The sequence below is a fragment of the Schistocerca serialis genome, chromosome 1, assembly GCF_023864345.2.
Source record: "Schistocerca serialis cubense isolate TAMUIC-IGC-003099 chromosome 1, iqSchSeri2.2, whole genome shotgun sequence".
In the NCBI taxonomy this organism is placed as follows: Eukaryota; Metazoa; Arthropoda; class Insecta; order Orthoptera; family Acrididae; genus Schistocerca; species Schistocerca serialis.
Window position 1 is genome coordinate 86,521,965 of NC_064638.1, and position 16,937 is coordinate 86,538,901.

A 16,937-nucleotide genomic window follows, 5' to 3' on the forward strand; every position below is an offset into this window, starting at 1 on the left:
AGTGTATTTTCAACCGACGAGAAATCCTGGAATTTTTTTTCCTTGTCCGTGTATACACCCTGGTCAATATCTAAATGAAACACTACTGAACTGTTGGATTGGTCATCGAGGAGCTGGCGACTTAGCATGCACCAGCTGCGCTCCACGGTCACCAGAATTCACACCCTCTGACTTCTTCCTGTAGAGTTTCATTAAAGACCATGTTTATGTACCACCAGTCCCACAGAACGAGGAAGAGTTTAAGAACCGGATCCGTACTGCCATAACATCAGTGACAAAGGTCATGCTTGCCTGAGTATGGGAGGAATTTCAGTTTCGATGTGATATTGTTTGTGTCGCTGATGGAGGACATATTGAACAACTGTAATCTGAACTTGAGAGGTTCATAAATATGTGTGTAAAGTTTTAAATTCGTATGTCTTAAAGTTTAATAAATATATGCATTCAGAATACATGTACTCTTTTTGAAACACCCTGTACAGTGGTTTTTTATATCAGCCATAATCAGTGTTAAAATAAAGTTGCTGGCAAAAAATGGTAAAATATTCATTAGCTAACTACACAAATAAGACAACATATGAGGCAACCCATACTGCATTCAGTTGCTGTGTTGTGAGTGTGGAGACTATGGTGTTCTGACAAACATTTGCATAATGGAAAAGATATAAAACTGTAATAAGTCAATATATGAAATAGATAGAGATGTGTAGCTTTCAGACGTGAAAACTATATTGCAATGCCATCATCTGAAACATTTTTTGTTGAAATCGCATGAATCATTTAGAAGTTACTGATGATAAAGGTCATAGTGAAAATATGCAGTCACTACAGAGTATTAACATCTGTAGTTTCCAAGATACTGAAAATATTAATGTTTCATTGGATGCACCTCATTCTTCCGAGACTGCAGATGTATTCAGATTTAATCTACTATGGAACTGTGATCTAGTATTGAATTTCCAAGTCTTGTCTGTAGCCATATTTTAGACTGTCTTTAACACTGCCACTACTGGTGCATCTTCTGCAGTCAAGCAATGCAAGCAGCTACTTTCCTAGTCCCCCTGTTCTAGGTTTATCCATGTTTGGCCACATGCTGACTACCTTGATACCTGAGCTCACCTACAGTGGCTGTGCGCCATCTTCGCCGTGCTGACTCACACCCAGCCACACAAGCAAATTCATTTCTCCTCAATACGAACACCAAATAAATCATCTAAACACATGTAATGTAACAGAGGTATTGCAACAGACATGGTCAGAAAACTGTAAAAATATCTGGACCACATGGAGTAACAACAATAACAAAAGATAAATTTAACCATGCTTGCTGTAAGTATTTTAATATGTACAAGATGGTGTATAACACTTTTAGCTGGAAAAAGAAGAAAAATACCGAAGTTTTTAAAAATTATGAAACAGGGACACCAAAACAAATTTAAAAAGAATTAAGGTACTTTGTCAGTAGAATACAAAGAAAGCACAAACTGTGGAGGTCAAGTAGTAATGTTTCGGAAGAAAAAGGTGCTTAGTTGATTAACAGCCGTGTGCACGGATGTTATGCCTCACACATCCTACCTGAACAACCTGTCTGGCCACAGTTAGATGATTGATTATTACCCAAACATGTCGATGTCTTCGTTTTCACTAGCATTACTGTCCTGTTCTTCGCTTGAACGATGTATCCTCCACTTCAGTAAACCCTAAGTGGAACACGGGATACAAATTCTAGATGTGTTGTTTATTTTGTCTCCGCTATTACTAACAGTCTTTTCTTACGTTCATATCAGTACTACTGATGACAGAAGGACCTACTTATGTAATATATGTATGCCAGACTTCCATTGGCCTCGATATATGTACACTGGTAATGAAAAGGTGGAAATAGACGTACGTTACATTTGCAACCTGTACCTCAATTGAACTACACGGAGACAAGAAGATGACACATTTACAATTTGTATCCCGTACTTCACTATGGGGTACACTTTTTTTGTTGCCTTGGACACTAATAGTATCCCATTCGTTACTTGAGCTCTATAGCTATACGCAACATTTGTATCTTGCTCGCCAATTGACATATATAGTGTCAGTGTAAAGGCGAAGTGAAGGACGGGATACAAATTTTAGTTGTGTAGGGGCTTTTGCCTGTAATATAGCAAGTACACATTCGCAAATGTCGTACTGATACTAGTGCTGGGAAACGAAAGAAGATCGACAGCGGAGAAATTTCTATTGCGTACTTCACAAGACAAAAATACACATATTGGTGGAATAAAACTGTGAAATATGTCAAAATTGTGAAATACAGTGAAAGAAGCAAATGGAAAAGTGAGCTTACCACACGGAAATATCGAGGAATAACCGAAGCTCGCCTAGACAGACAGCAACGAAAATTACATACCCACAAACAGACCAATCCATTTCTATAAACGAAAGTAAGACACTAATTTTAATGTATGATGATAGCGCTTCTCCGGAACACAGAACTGTTTTATTATCTATGCCTCGAAGTGAAGACATTACTATCTATGACTAATGTATGACGTCATTGGTCAAAGCCGACGGGTTGTATCCCCTGCTTCACTAGACCCCATTTTTCAGATGCGGCTTAGATTCGAGTGCGGCTTAGATTCGAGTAAATACGGTACTCAATCAGTAAGTGTTACTGTCCATGCATTTGTTTTATAAATTGCAGTTTATAGTGTGTAAAACTAAATTATGGCACCAACTAAATGTAAAAATGTGATACTACCTTTACAACCAGACATTGAGCCAAGTGATGTGAGTGAGTAGATCAATATAGCGGATGTTGACTGCACAGTGCACTCAGACTTAACTGATGAAGAAATCACTGATGCTGTAACTCGAACAACCAGTGAGAACAGAAAGATAAACACAATGAACCTAAGTCTTGAGTACTCAAGTATCACATACATATGCTAAAAATGCATTTGATGGAGCTCTTCAATAAATTGAACAAAGCCCTACGTCTACCCCAACAGACATTTTGTGGTTTAGGACATGGCAGAACTTTGCAGAAAAATCAGTGTTGTCTGTCTGCTAAGCAAAAGAACATAAGTCTCTTTTCGTCCTGCTTAAGAACAGAACAATTTTATTACATGATTTCTCATGTTTTAAACAGTCAGGTGCAAGTAAGTTAAGTCTCAGTGCAGTACTGTAGTAAGGTATGCATAGTTATTAAATTTTCTCTTCATTTTGTTACTATTTTAACATGGAACAATATTTCAGGCAGTATTTACGGATGAAAATTAAAATTGAACTGTACTGTATTGCGATTATATGGGCCAATAAAAGTGTTCTTCTTATATGACCTTTTTTGTGTTCCGGCCATGCTCTCAATCCCTTACAGGACAGATCAGTGAAGTTCTACTGTAAACAAATGTGACAAATTCTAAGGAAATAGATTGAAAGACACTTTATTTTAATTAATGATCAATCACTGTAAACAGTCACGACTATGGACATTTGCTGAAGAAAGATTGCATGCAAAAAATTCATGTACCTACCACATTTTCATGTGCTTATTTGGTGCTCAATGCGTCTTAATTCACAGAGAAGCAAGCTGTTCTCTTATAGTTACTTGTGTTCCATCCTCAATTGTTCATTACTGCATTGCCCCCCAGAATGGGTCTCTTAAGTATTTTGCAACTGTCCTTCAGTTGCAACAGCTTCAAATTGCTTTGACTTACATGGTTTAACGTAAGAAATGTTAGTGTGTATTGTTCTGCAACATAGTTCACCAGCTGGTTTTCTTAGTTGCAGAAAGTGTGTGGTATGAGCTCCATAAGCTACATAGTGCTGCTCTTACGCCAATGTTAGTTATGCTGTGTGATTAATGTTCCTGTCCCATCACCAGTCCAACATGTTTTTTGAGATCTGTGGAAAAGGTGTAACTTTGACGCAAGTCTCCAACCAACTGAACACCAGCCAAGGCACAATGGCAGAGACTTAATGGCAGTAAAATATAACTACTGTAATGCTCAACTTGCTCTCTCCAAGAAATTTGTGTCTTGTGAATTGAGCATGTGGTAGACAATATCTCATACCAATAATGAAGACGAGTTTAAATTACAGAAAAATCCAAAGTCACTTTCATATGATAGTAGTTAGTCTCCCAACTTGTTTAAGTGCCTCATCATATGATGATGATTTAGATTATATATTCCTTTTATTTGACTGATAAGATAATTGGCAGGTAACTTAGTTGAAGAGACCAAACGAAGTGAAATGCCGTTTTCCTACTAATATAATAGTTGCAAAATACCAACACAGACTATCTATAGTTGGGGGAAATGACTGGTTGAAACAGACCTGAAAGAACATGAGATTAGATTCGGGAGAAGGGGGGGAACATACAAAGCAGCACAGATCTGACTACTTCTTTTAGATAATAGATTGAAGATAAACAAATGGACATGTATAGCTTTTATAGATTTAGTGAAAGCTTTTGACAGTGTTGACTGGAATGCATTCTTTGAAATTCTGAAGGTATCGGGGATAAAACACTGGGAAGGAAAGGCTACCTACAACTTGTGCAGAAACCAGACTGCTGTTCCAAGAGTTAAAGGACATGAAAATAAGGTAGTAACGGAGAAGGGTGTGAGGCAGGTTTGCAACAGTAAGGGTACATATCACCAACTTGCATTGGGCATGACCACCATGCGCATTTGCATCCATAATGCACATGGTGGTCATTGGGAGTTAGTGATACGTACCTCACTCAGCCTATCATATTTGTTATCCGGTCTGTACATAGAGCATTCAGTAAAGGAAATCAAGGAGGAATTTCAAAAAGGAATTAAGAGTTCAAGGAGAATAAATAAAAACTTCAGTTTTGGCGTTGATGATGATTTTCTGTCAGAGATATCAAAGGACTTGGAAGTTAACAAAACGCGATGAAAAGTTATTAATAACAACAGAGGTCAAACAAAGGTAATGGATTGTAGTTAAATTAAATTAGGTGATGCTGAGGGAGTTGGATTAAAAAATCAGACTAAAAGAAATAGTTAAGTTTTGCTGTTTGGTCAACAAAATAACTGCCGAAATAAAAAGCATATAAAATGCAGACTGGCAGTTGCAAGAAAATTATTTCTGAAAAAGATTAATCTATTAACATTGAATATAATTTTTTTCTGATAAAGATAGAAGCTGAACCAGTGAATTAAAATTTGTGCCATATCTGGGACTCAAACCCGGATCTCCTAGTAAATTGGCAGATGGGCTAACCATTACACCACTAGATGGGCTAACCATTACACCACTGTAAGACATCTGCATAGTAAGCAGGAGACCTGGGTTCAAGTCCGGGCTGTGGCACAAATTTTAATTCATTGCTTCAGCTTCTATCCTTATCGAATGTAAAGTTGAGACTCATATGTCTGCAGGAAAATGTAATTCCATCAGATCAGTAGAATGTAAATTTGTTAGCTAAGTATTTTTATGGAGTATGACTTTATGTGAAGTGAAATTTGGATAATAAATGGTTCACACAAGAACAGAATGGAAGATTATGAAATGTGACGTTTGAAAAGGATGTTGAGCATTAGATGGGTAGATGAGAAACTAGCGAAGAGGCACTGATTTGAATTGGGAAGAGAAGTTCTTTGTAGACACAAATTTACTGAAAGAATGGCTAGGGTGATGGCATGTGTCATGAGACATCAAGAAATATATGATTTTTCAAAGAAGGAAAGTGTGGAACTAAAAATTGTTGAGGGAGATCAAGTTTAGGCTACAGTAAGCTGGTTAAAGTGGCTTTGGTATGCACACTTGATCGTGGCAGGCTATTGTGAAGAACTGCATCAGACCTGTCGTCTTACACCTACGTCTACATCTACACTCTTTAAGCCAGCTTACCCTGTGTGGCACAGGGTACTTCCTATACCAGAGTTGCTTCCTCTTTTTCCTGTTCCACATGCATATGTTTCATGTGGACAACGATTGCAGGTGAGCCTCTGTGTGGGCTTGAATCTCTCTGACTTTATCTTGAGAATCTTTTTGCGAGATATACGTAGGAGGAAGAAACATATTGTTATGCTCTTCTAGGAGTGTACACTCTCGGAACATATGACAATGGACCATTATTGTGGTGCAGAATGCTTTTTTTTTTTTTTTGCAGTGTCTGCCACCAGAAATGGATTACTCCATCATGTTTCCACACTTACTAAATGAATCTCTAACAAAACATGCTGCTCTTGTTTGGATCTTCCCTATCCTATCTGGCATTGATCTCATACTGAAGAGTGTATTCAAGTATTTGCCAAATGATTGTTTTGTAAGCCCCTTCCTTTGTTGATGGGCTGCATTTCCTAAGATGGTTCTTCCATTGAATTTCAGTCTGGCACCTGCCTTACTCGTGATTACTTTTATGTGTTCGTTCCACTTCAAATTGTTCTGTATACATATTCCTAGATATTTTATGGATGTAACTGCTTCCACTGATTGTTGTGCAATACATCATCATACAATGAAGAGTCTTTCGGCCTACATATTCGTAATATGTTTCATTTGTTTATGTTGAGGGACAGTTGCCACACTTAGTCCCAGTTGATGATCCTCTGTAGGTCTTCCTGCATTTTGCTACAATTTTGTTGCTTTGCTACTTCTCTGAATACATAGCTTCATCTGTGAAAAGCCTTATGGAACTTCCTATGTTACCAACAAGGTCATTTATATACTCAGTATTGTGAATAGTAATGGTTCTGTAACAGTCCCCAGTGCCATGCCCAAAGGTACTTTTATATATGAAGGATTTTCTCCATTCAGAATGGCATGTTGTATTCTCTTTGCTAGAAATTCTTCAGTCCAATCACACAGTTGGTCTGTTATCCCATATGTTTGTATTTTGTTCATTAGTTAGCAGGGCTAAACTATATTGAATGCCTTCCAAAAGTCGAGGAACATGGCATCCATCTGGGTGCCTGTATCTACTGCTTTCTGAATCTCTTGGTTGGACAGAGTGAGATGGGTTTGACATGATCATTGTTTTTGGAATGCATGTTGGTTACTACGAAGTAGATTCTCTGTCTGTATTCGAGTATAAAACATGTTCCAAAATTCTACAACAGACAGATGTCGGAGGTATAGGACTGCAGTTTTGTGCATTTTTTCGATGACCCTTTTTGAAAATGGGAATTACCTGTGCTTTTTCCAATCATTAGGAATTATTTTGCTCCTATAGAGACCTATAGTACACCATTGCAAGAAGGACAAGTTCTTTCACATACTCTGTGTAGAATCGAATGGGTATCCCATCAGGTTCAGTGGCTTTTCCTCTGTTGAGCAACTTCAGTTGGGTTTCTATACCTTGCTCACTTATTTTGATATCTGTCATTTTGTTGCTCTTGTGATGATTTAGAGGAGGAACTACAATTTTATCTTCCTCTATGTAACAATTACAGTTTTGGAAAAAGACGTTTAGTACTTCGGCCTTCTCTGTGTCATTCTCTGTTTCAGTCCCATGATGGTGACAGTCTGTTTAGACAGCGGGCTTTAATCCGTTTGCTGATTTAACGTAAGACCAGAGCTTCATAGGGTTTTTGTCAAGTGTGTAATTAGTTTTACTTTCATATTCATTGAACGCTTCATGCTGGCCCTCACTCTAATTTTGGCTCCTTTTGTTTTTGTTTGCCTGTGAGGGTTTGGCTACACTTAAATTTGTACTGAAGCTCTCTTTGCTTTTCTAGTAGCTTCCTATCATGGTTGTCAAACCACAGTGGGTCTTTTCCATTCCTCACAATTCTGCTCGGAACTTGTCTAAAGCATGTTGTAAAATGCTGTCGAATTTTGTCTGTTGATATTCAGTGTTGTAAGTGCTGCAAATTTTCGTGCTGACAGCTCAGGTAATCTGAAATCTGTTTCTTGCTGAGCAGAAAGATCTTTATGCATTTCCTTGTATTCCTATTCACAACCGTATTCAGTCATGCTGTAATGGCCCTATGATCACTGATGTCCTACACTAACTGAGTCATAAAAATGGTTCAAATGGCTCTGAGCACTATGGGACTTAACTACTGTGGTCATCAGTCCCGTAGAACTTAGAACTACTTAAACCTAACTAACCTAAGGACATCACACACATCCATGCCCGAGGCAGGATTCGAACCTGCGACCGTAGCAGTCGCGCGGTTCCGGACTGCGCGCCTAGAACCGCTAGACCACCGCGGCCGGCAACTGAGTCATAAAACTTGGGTCTGTTTGTCATCAGCAGGTCTAAGATGTTATCTTCATGAGTCAGTTCTCAGATTAACTGCTCAACGTAATTTTAAGATAAGGCACTTAGAACAAATTCACACAATTCTCTCTTCCTGCTACCCACCCTGATCACTAGAGTCTCCCAGTCAGTAGCTGGTAAATTAAAATCTTCATCTAAAACCAAGACATGACCAGGAAATTTATGCAAAATATTCTCCATGTTGACCTTCCACTGCTCCGCCACTATTGTTGCTGAGGCAGGAGGTTTGGAAAAGCATCCAGTATGACCATGTTTAATCCACCTTTAACACTTATCTTCACCCAAGTTATTTCACATTCTGAATCTGTACCAATTTCACTAGAGATTATCATAATTTTTGTTGGTACAAACACATCTCCAGCCCCAGCATTCAACCTATCTGATATAAACATGCCACTCAGACTTAAGACTTTCATTGCTATTTACCAGAAGTTTCAGTCAGTTTTCTGTCTTTCTGTTATGTGGGTGTTGTTACCGTTGTAGAAGCAAGATTAGTTCCAGGACCTTTCCATAGATGCTCCTGCAGTTGACCAGTACTATATTAAAGTTTTCTTTCTCTGAGCTGCTACGGTGAATGTTATTCTGTCTGGAACTTGAAAGGCATCTTATCAGACCTCTGTTTCTTACTGAAGGCAACAACAACACATGGCAGTTTGCACACCATTAAATGTGTGTTTAGTTTTCTATTGCTAGTACCAAATGTTTTTCAATGAAACAACTTGTTTCAGTTTGGTATCTACCTTTTTTTTTATTTATGGGTATCTGTAACTGTGGGATCATATGAATAGACATCCATGGTATATTACTTAATTAAAAAATTATCTTTATCATAGCTAATGGAACCATGTGAATTTATTGCACTGTTTTCTTTTCAGGATTTGAGATTCTTCAGATCGCAAAAGACTGGTAGAGGGCCACTTGTTGAAGGATGGCGAGATAAAACATCTCCCATTATGTGTTCTTACAAATTAGTCCAAGTTTCATTTGAAGTTTGGGGACTACAGACGAGAGTTGAAGAAATGATACAAAGAGTAAGTGTCTCTTGATGATCAATAAAGTACTTAAATATCTTACCATTTTCTCGGAGCTCTCTCTCTCTGTCTCTGTCTGTCTGTCTGTCTGTCTGTGGTGAAATTCATACACAGTTTCAGAAAAAAAGGAAACACTTGGAGATTGGTCTGTAAACATTTACGTTAGTAATCACTTTTAAAAATAGATCATCAAAATTTTTAATTTAAACTTTCTGTTGGTTTGATGCCCCCACCAGATTCCTGTATGTCAGATGAGGAGTTGGCTGTGGTTGGCAGATGCTCGTGATAGCTGCATACTTACAATTTAATCAACATCACAAGTGTTCCAGGCAGTTGTACATGGTGCAGATAGCCAACTTGCAGGGGTCAGCACTTAGATGACATTTTGGATGTAAACAATGTAGCCTATTGTGTGCAGACACTCTAATTTGCTATTTTGTAGTGTGGCTACTGCCAGACAGTGCAGTACAGACTAAGGCATTAGCACATTCAGATCCAGCCTTAGAAGACATAACACAAAGTGCAGAAGCAGAGGTGTTTATTGCTGAAGCCAAAATGTTTTTGCAGATTGACAGGTGGCGGAAATTGATGAGTCACGCTAGCAGGACACAGCTCAATCGAAGGCTATTCAGGCTTTAATGAGCACACCACAAAGTTGGTCAGTCAAGCATTGTGACATAGGGTACTACAGCATCCTGAAACTGGCCAGCTACTCAGTTGCTGCCACGTGAGTCCCCCACTAAGTTTACTGCAGGCACAGAGCACCATCCTTCCCCTGCAAAGGACTCACCACTACAGGTACAGCATTCTGGCCCAGATTTTTGGTCTTCACACAAAAGGAGATAATGCCACTATTTCTATGTAACTTGTGAAGCCTGACACATGCTGGAACATTTAGCAGCTACATTCAGAAAATGCTGCTCGTGCCATGGAGTAACGTTCCTGTGTTAGCAATCAATTACACCAGCTCATCAGCAGTTCTGCAGCCTCACCATATTGTGGAAGACTTGGAGGTAGCTGGGTGTGGCATGAGGTTTCAATTGAACGGAAGGGCCTCTACCAGTCTGATCAAGAACAACTACTAGTCGAGGCCAAACACAAATATGTGGGCAACACCTCACACATTTGGTTGTAAATTTGAAGTTGGCGGAATATATTCTCGATCTTGATGCTCTCACAATTATTGAATTTGAAGTGGCAACAAAGTTAACCTTGTCTCCCGTGTAACGCTATTTTAAAATTTTGAGACATTGCTACAGTCATTTGAGAAACTTCTTTTGTAAGGATCAGGGTTGAGCCACCAATTTTGAGGCCCACATTACGCTGAAACCATCGGTAGCTCCTAAGTTCTGTTGAGTCCACCCCATGCCATGAGATAAACTGTAGGTATAACTGAACAGATGGCAGAATCTTGGGCTGTTGTCACTGGCTTCATTCTGCTAGTGGGCCACCCCAATGGTCATGATCCAGAAACCCAATGGCAATGTTCAGTTTTGCGGCAGTTTTAAACACACAGTTAGTGCACAAAGGAAGTACATGTTTATCCCATACCACATTCAGGGAAGTTGTTGGCTAAGTTGGCTAATGGTCAATATTTTTTCAAAATTGACCTCAGGCACTCATTCTTGCAATTGCCATTGGATGCTGAGTCTTGGTGCATCTTAAGTATTAAATACTCTTTTTGGGATGTACCAACTTAACCATTTACCATTTGGCGTAGCTTCATCTCTATGAATATTTCAGTGTTTCCCAAGTGACTTGTCAAAGACATTCTATGCTGGTCACTTATTTGGATGGCATTTGGTTGTTTGGCTCCACAAGAGAACAGCATTTTCCATATTTGTAGTCTGTTTTTCAGCAACTGTTAGACAACAGGCTGTGTTGTGAACTGTGTGCTCCAGGAGTGCCATACTTAGGGCATGTGTTAAGTGAGGATGGCGTACTTCCAATGGCAGAATATGTTGCAGTGATGGACAAAGTACCAGATTGTAAGAATATTAGGGAACTGCAGTCCTATTGAGGGAAGATAAATTATTATGTGAAATTCATTCCAAGAGCTGCTCACTTTTGTCATCCATTGAATCAGCTTTGTCGAAGTTTGAGTGGTCGGAGGCTTGTCAGCTGGTGTTTCAGTAATTGAAGCAGCATGTTCCAGTCCTTGTTTGGCCTAGTTCAGTATCAGAATAGGTCTTCAACTCTGGCCACAGGTGTGTCCCAGTATGACACTGGTGCCACTCTCTCTTACAGAAATCCTGATGGCTCTGAGCAGCCTATTGTGTTCATGTCCAAGGCTTTGCCAGGAGCACAGAGAAATTATTCCTAGATCAAGAAATAGGCACATGTGCTCAAAAACAGCATAAAAAAGTTCCATGTATTCTTCTACAACACTTAAGTTCCACCTCGTTGCACACCATAAAGCCACTCACCTTCCTTTTTGACCCCAAGTCCAAGCTGTTGGACAGAAGAGCACAGCATTTACAGCATTGGGTCTTGTTTCTCAGTAACCATTCTTATGACTTTCACTACCGTCCCACCTCCCAGCACGAGACTGCAGACACTTTGTCACGCTTACCAATCGATCTCGATGTCAACTTCGAGAAGTAGGAGGCAGGCTGTCTTGCACTGGCTCAAAACCTTCAGGATACTGTCTTTACACTGACTGCATGGAAAGTCGCTGCAGCTACGAGTGAGGAGCCTCTCCTGCACAGCATCATTACAGTGGTCCAGCAGGGATGACCAGAATGTTTTCCCAAAGCATCAGATCCAGTGCCTTGGACATATTTCAAACTTTATGATAGGTTCAATGCTGTAAAGGGTGTTCTACTGCTAGCTACAGATCAGAATTGCCGCATTATTATTCCACCCAACTGAGTGAGGTGGCGCATTCATTAGCACACTAGATTCGCATTTGGGAGGACAACTGTTCAAACCCACTGCCGACCATCCTGTTTTAGGTTTTCTGTGAATTCCCCAAATCATTCAGGCAAATGCTGGGATGGTTACTTTGAAAGGGCACAGCTGATTTCCTTTCCCATCTCCTTCTGTAATCTGAGCTTGTGCTCTGTCGCTAATGACCTCTTTGTTGATTGGACATTAAAAACTAATTTCCTCCTCCTCCTTCATTATGTCACCATTGCTGTGACTACACATTCTGCAAATGTTGCATGCATCCCATTGGGGAATGTCCCACGTAAAAGTGCGTACCCAGTGACATCTCCATTGACCAGCAATTGATTCTGCCATAAAACATGTGGTGTGTGCCTGTTTAGTGGATGCCCACAACCAGGTGCCTCCACCACAAAAATTTTCTCCATAGCTCATGGCAGAGCACCCATGGGATCAGCTGCATTTGGACTTTGTTGGTCCCTTGATGGGGGCCAAGTGGCTGTTGGTGATAAACAACTTGTCTAATTTCTCTTATGTTGCTCAGTTTTCCTCCACGATATCACACACTAAGATTTGGTCTTAGTTGCTATTTTCTCTATTGGGGGTGTGCTGTGCACCTTAGTCTTCAACAATGGTTGTCAGTTCCTGGCTGAGGATTTTGAAACATTCTGCTGCCAGATTGAAATTCAGCACCTGACAACTGAGGTGTTCTATCTGGCTCCAAGTGAAGAGATCAAGTGGTTGGTCAAAGACATTCAAGTCACAATTAAAGAAAACAGTACCTCAAAAGGATGCTCTGTTCAGTTTATTCGGATCTTACTGGGCAACTCCAATCAGTGGGCGCAGTCCGGCAGGAGTGCTGCATGACCATCAACCATGCAATCTTTTTGACCTGTTGTGCCCAGTGCCGTAACCTCTTACACATGGGCCATTCCAAGGTATTGGCAAAATTCCACAGTCCAGGCATGCTTATTTGTGCAGTCACCTGGATAGAGGCAAGGCATTGTGATGGGGCATAAGGGGCAGCAAAGTTGTATAACAGGGTGTGTACGGCCCGGGACAACTGGGAGATCCGGGAAAAACCCGGGAATTTTTTCATCCGGGAGAAAACTGGGAAAAGCCCGGGACTTCTTTTAGAATTCCGGGAATTTTTCATTGTTTTAGTTTTGAGTTAAATTTTTGTAACATTGACCAGTAAGAACCAATACTCTAACAAACGATATTACTGTATTTCGCTACTGCAGAATAATACTGCAGCAATAAAACTTAAAAAAAAAAAAAACGAAAATAAAACAAAGTTGCCAAGGAAATACACCATATACAGAAACAAAACAAGTGCTCACACAAGCGTCTGCCAACAGCAAAATGTGTCAACAGCTTTAGGAAGACTATGCATTGCTTCGTAACAGCAAATTTCCTCCGATTAGTGTGACGTCACAACTGCTTACAGTAGATTCATTTGAGCAGGTGCTAGTGAGTTCATGCGCATACGCATTTGAGTCGCATATGAGTAGTACCTTCTCCCGCTTTTTTGCCAGAACGCTACACTGGTAAGGGCCAGTTGTATAGTCCCCGGCTAGCAGCAGCTAAGTTCTATTGTGGGAGCAGCGCGGAAAACTCGTTGTACGAACACATAATGACACCTAACCAGAGAAAAAATGCGGGATAAATAAAATGGTGATTGTGGCAGGTTTAGTCAAGTTAACCTGAAAATAACTTTTAACCCTTGCAGGACTATTCACAGAATTAGTAATGACAAAATTGTTAGAACGAGGAAGGAGAAGAAACGGGGACATCACACAAATTATGGAAGAATATGACGATTCCAAATTTATATAAAAATTTCGTACTACTGCTTCAGAAGCTAGAGCGTATGGATGAAATGTGAAACTATTTCTTAACATGAAACATTTTGCTTGTAGTAGGCCTAATAGGCATTGATTATATTCTGTCGTGTTATAAAAATGACCATTTGTGCCAAAACAGTGTCGTTTATTCGGTGCGTGTTAAATTGCTGCAATATTGGGCAGACCTATTTCGTGACAAAATACACATAATCAGATCGAGAAACCACGCCAGTCTTGGCTTCTACTCGTATTAATAGCATTTTCAGTATTAGACAACACTTGGTTTTTTCATGTAGCAAAACGTTTGACGAGCTTTGTTGAGCTAATAGATTCTTACCCAAAAGAAAAGCACGCCATGTAAAGCTGTACTAAGGTTAGTGAGAAAAACAATGCAAGGACTTAAGGATTGAAGAAATGTGTACTGTTTTGCTTGTCTATTGTCTTTACTGGTTTTATGTATCCTATATTTAATTTTATGTCACACAAAACATAAAGTTATTAGCTAACAGGCAATAAAGAGTGCGAGTGCAAATTTTCTGAAGAGTTACTGTTCTCCCGGTTACAAATAATCCCATCCAGTATTTATTGTGAGGGTTTTTTTAATTTAATTTTATTTTTTAAACAGGGGCAGGTTGTCAAACCGGCCGATTGGGAGCAGGAGAGGCACCTATCCTGAATATAGTTTGATGGCACCCATTGCAAAATGTTACATGTTTGAGTTCCACAGAACGAAATACAGTGACGTGCGATAGAATGCTGTGTGAAGAGGCATGGGACTGCACTTTGGCACATTTAAGACCAAACAATGTCTTACATTTCCTCAAACACACATATTTTATGTATCAGGCTCTTCAGAAAGATGTGCGCTACAAAATGGACATTTTTGAAAAGTCTATTTTTTAAAATATTTTTGGTGTCCTACTTCAAACGCTCGAGGGGGGAGGGGGGGGGCAACAATGAAGTTATTTCTGTCGATATGCTAAAGAAATTTGGTTTTTATTCATCTTTTCCAATTTATTTGAAACGGAGTGTTTAATTCCACACTATTGGCTAGTTTCAACTGTTCGCTGCATTTCAGGTGCATGTTTTCATCTTCTAGAACATATGGCATTATACCATAATAAAGGACCAAACATGAGATAATACAGTGCTGGTACTCCAAGAATATTTATGTCCGAATCTGGACATACGAATGTGCACTTTAAGCCGAATTATGCATTTTAGTATGGTTCACAAAATACCCGTGCTCTTCGAGTGTCCTCTAATGTCTTGTTTCTTTTATGACATTATGTAAGACGCTTGTTATCAGATGCCCTCTGGCAAGTGCTGAAACGAACCTATTTCTAACTGGTCGCTGGAAAATATTGCGAATGGCTGGAAAATATTGCGAATGGTGGTTTGAAAAGCGTTACTTTCAAAGTAAATTTCCTTTTACACAAGATGAACTATGTGCGAGAATGTACGATGAATTTCACGTATCCCAGAGCTTTTGATTCTTCATTTAAAAATCAACTCTTTGAGTACGATGATTTAGAATAATTTCGAGCCCAGAAGATCTAACATTTATGTCATTCTTAGACATTTTATTGGCACATTTGTGTGATGTATCTTAAAGTGTAACAAGTGCAAAAAAGGGGCAACATTCTATGTGGAAGCTTTTCTTTTCTTGTAGCAACACTACGTATATTAATTTAAACCATTAACTTTCCCTATTGTGTGTTCGCGTTACCTAACAGTGATGTTGCTTTTGGCCGACTACATCACGCGTCCTATGTTCTGAATATCCGCTGTCATCGGGTGGCGAGATCACGTGACGTGAGCTGTGACTGGCTTACAAAAGCGCATCGCAATCACGATTTCAATGCTTTGGAAAGTAACTTGCGGTGTTTGGTGGAATTCGAATTTATACTTTCGTAATATGAAAATGTGCAGTGTACATGTTGCTGCACGTCAGACATCTTCCCAAAACGTGTTTGGTTCCCTGAGTTTTGTTTTCTAAAGTCCCGGGAAAATCTACGCCCGTGTATAAAACCATAACAATTCAAAAGACTGATAAGTTTTACAGTCCTGAGGAAAAGTATACTCTCACTTAACACGGAAAAGTGTCTTTTCACACGGGAGGAAATGTACTTTCAACCGGGAATTCCGGGAAAAATCCGGGAATTTTTTTTCCTCGTCCACGTATAGACCCAGTATAATAATTGTGGTGGGTTGGCAGTGCCCGACACACCATGTGAACCAGCTATGCTTTCATCAAAATGAGCAGCATGTCCATATCTCAGGCAAACAGGAGCCCGTGCCATGGGCAGGAAGGGTCAACCAACCCTTGCTTACACCACTGAGCTACACCCACAGACATTCACACTGCCTTTATGTTGCTTGCCTTATGACTTGTGCCCTCAACTGGAGAAAACTGCCACATAGGCAACCTGCATTCCAGGGGGGGTCTGATGGAAATGGAGAACCTCCCTCCATCTTCAACGCAGCTAGGATTAAGTGCCTGCCCTCCTTCTAGACATCTCCAGACCACCTCTGGTGGTGGAGCATCAGACAATCACCACCACCAGTGTCATCTCTGATGTCCTGGTGGAATGCTCCTAGCAGAACCCCAGGCAGGTATGCCTATGGTGAGGCCAGGGCATTTTCAGCCCTGTGTGTCTCTTAAAGGAGCAAGGGATTTGGTATCACCCTCGGACTCCTGTGTATTGGATGATGAGTTGTTTGTGACGTAGAGTCGAAGTGATTTGCAACTCCATCATAAGCAGCGGGAGTGTCACTTTCATTGCTTCAGATGCATAACTTCCCTGGCATGAGCTCGTGGACTGTGTGAGCTTGTGGACTGAGAGATCATCCCCAAGCTAGCTCTAGACCATACTCTTGTTTACTTTGGCCAACACTCACTCACGTTTGCTATATGAA

General features: G+C 40.0%; 1 protein-coding gene across 1 annotated transcript in view; it reads left to right on the forward strand.

The window, feature by feature from the left end:
* The window catches only part of LOC126462265 (cytoplasmic phosphatidylinositol transfer protein 1), a 97,129-nt gene that overhangs the window by 50,672 nt on the left and 29,520 nt on the right, over nt 1–16,937 (forward strand). Inside the window, exon 7 of the mRNA XM_050096059.1 lies at nt 9,130–9,285. Within this exon, the coding sequence (XP_049952016.1) occupies nt 9,130–9,285 (156 nt within the window). The remainder of the gene's footprint in view (nt 1–9,129; nt 9,286–16,937) is intronic.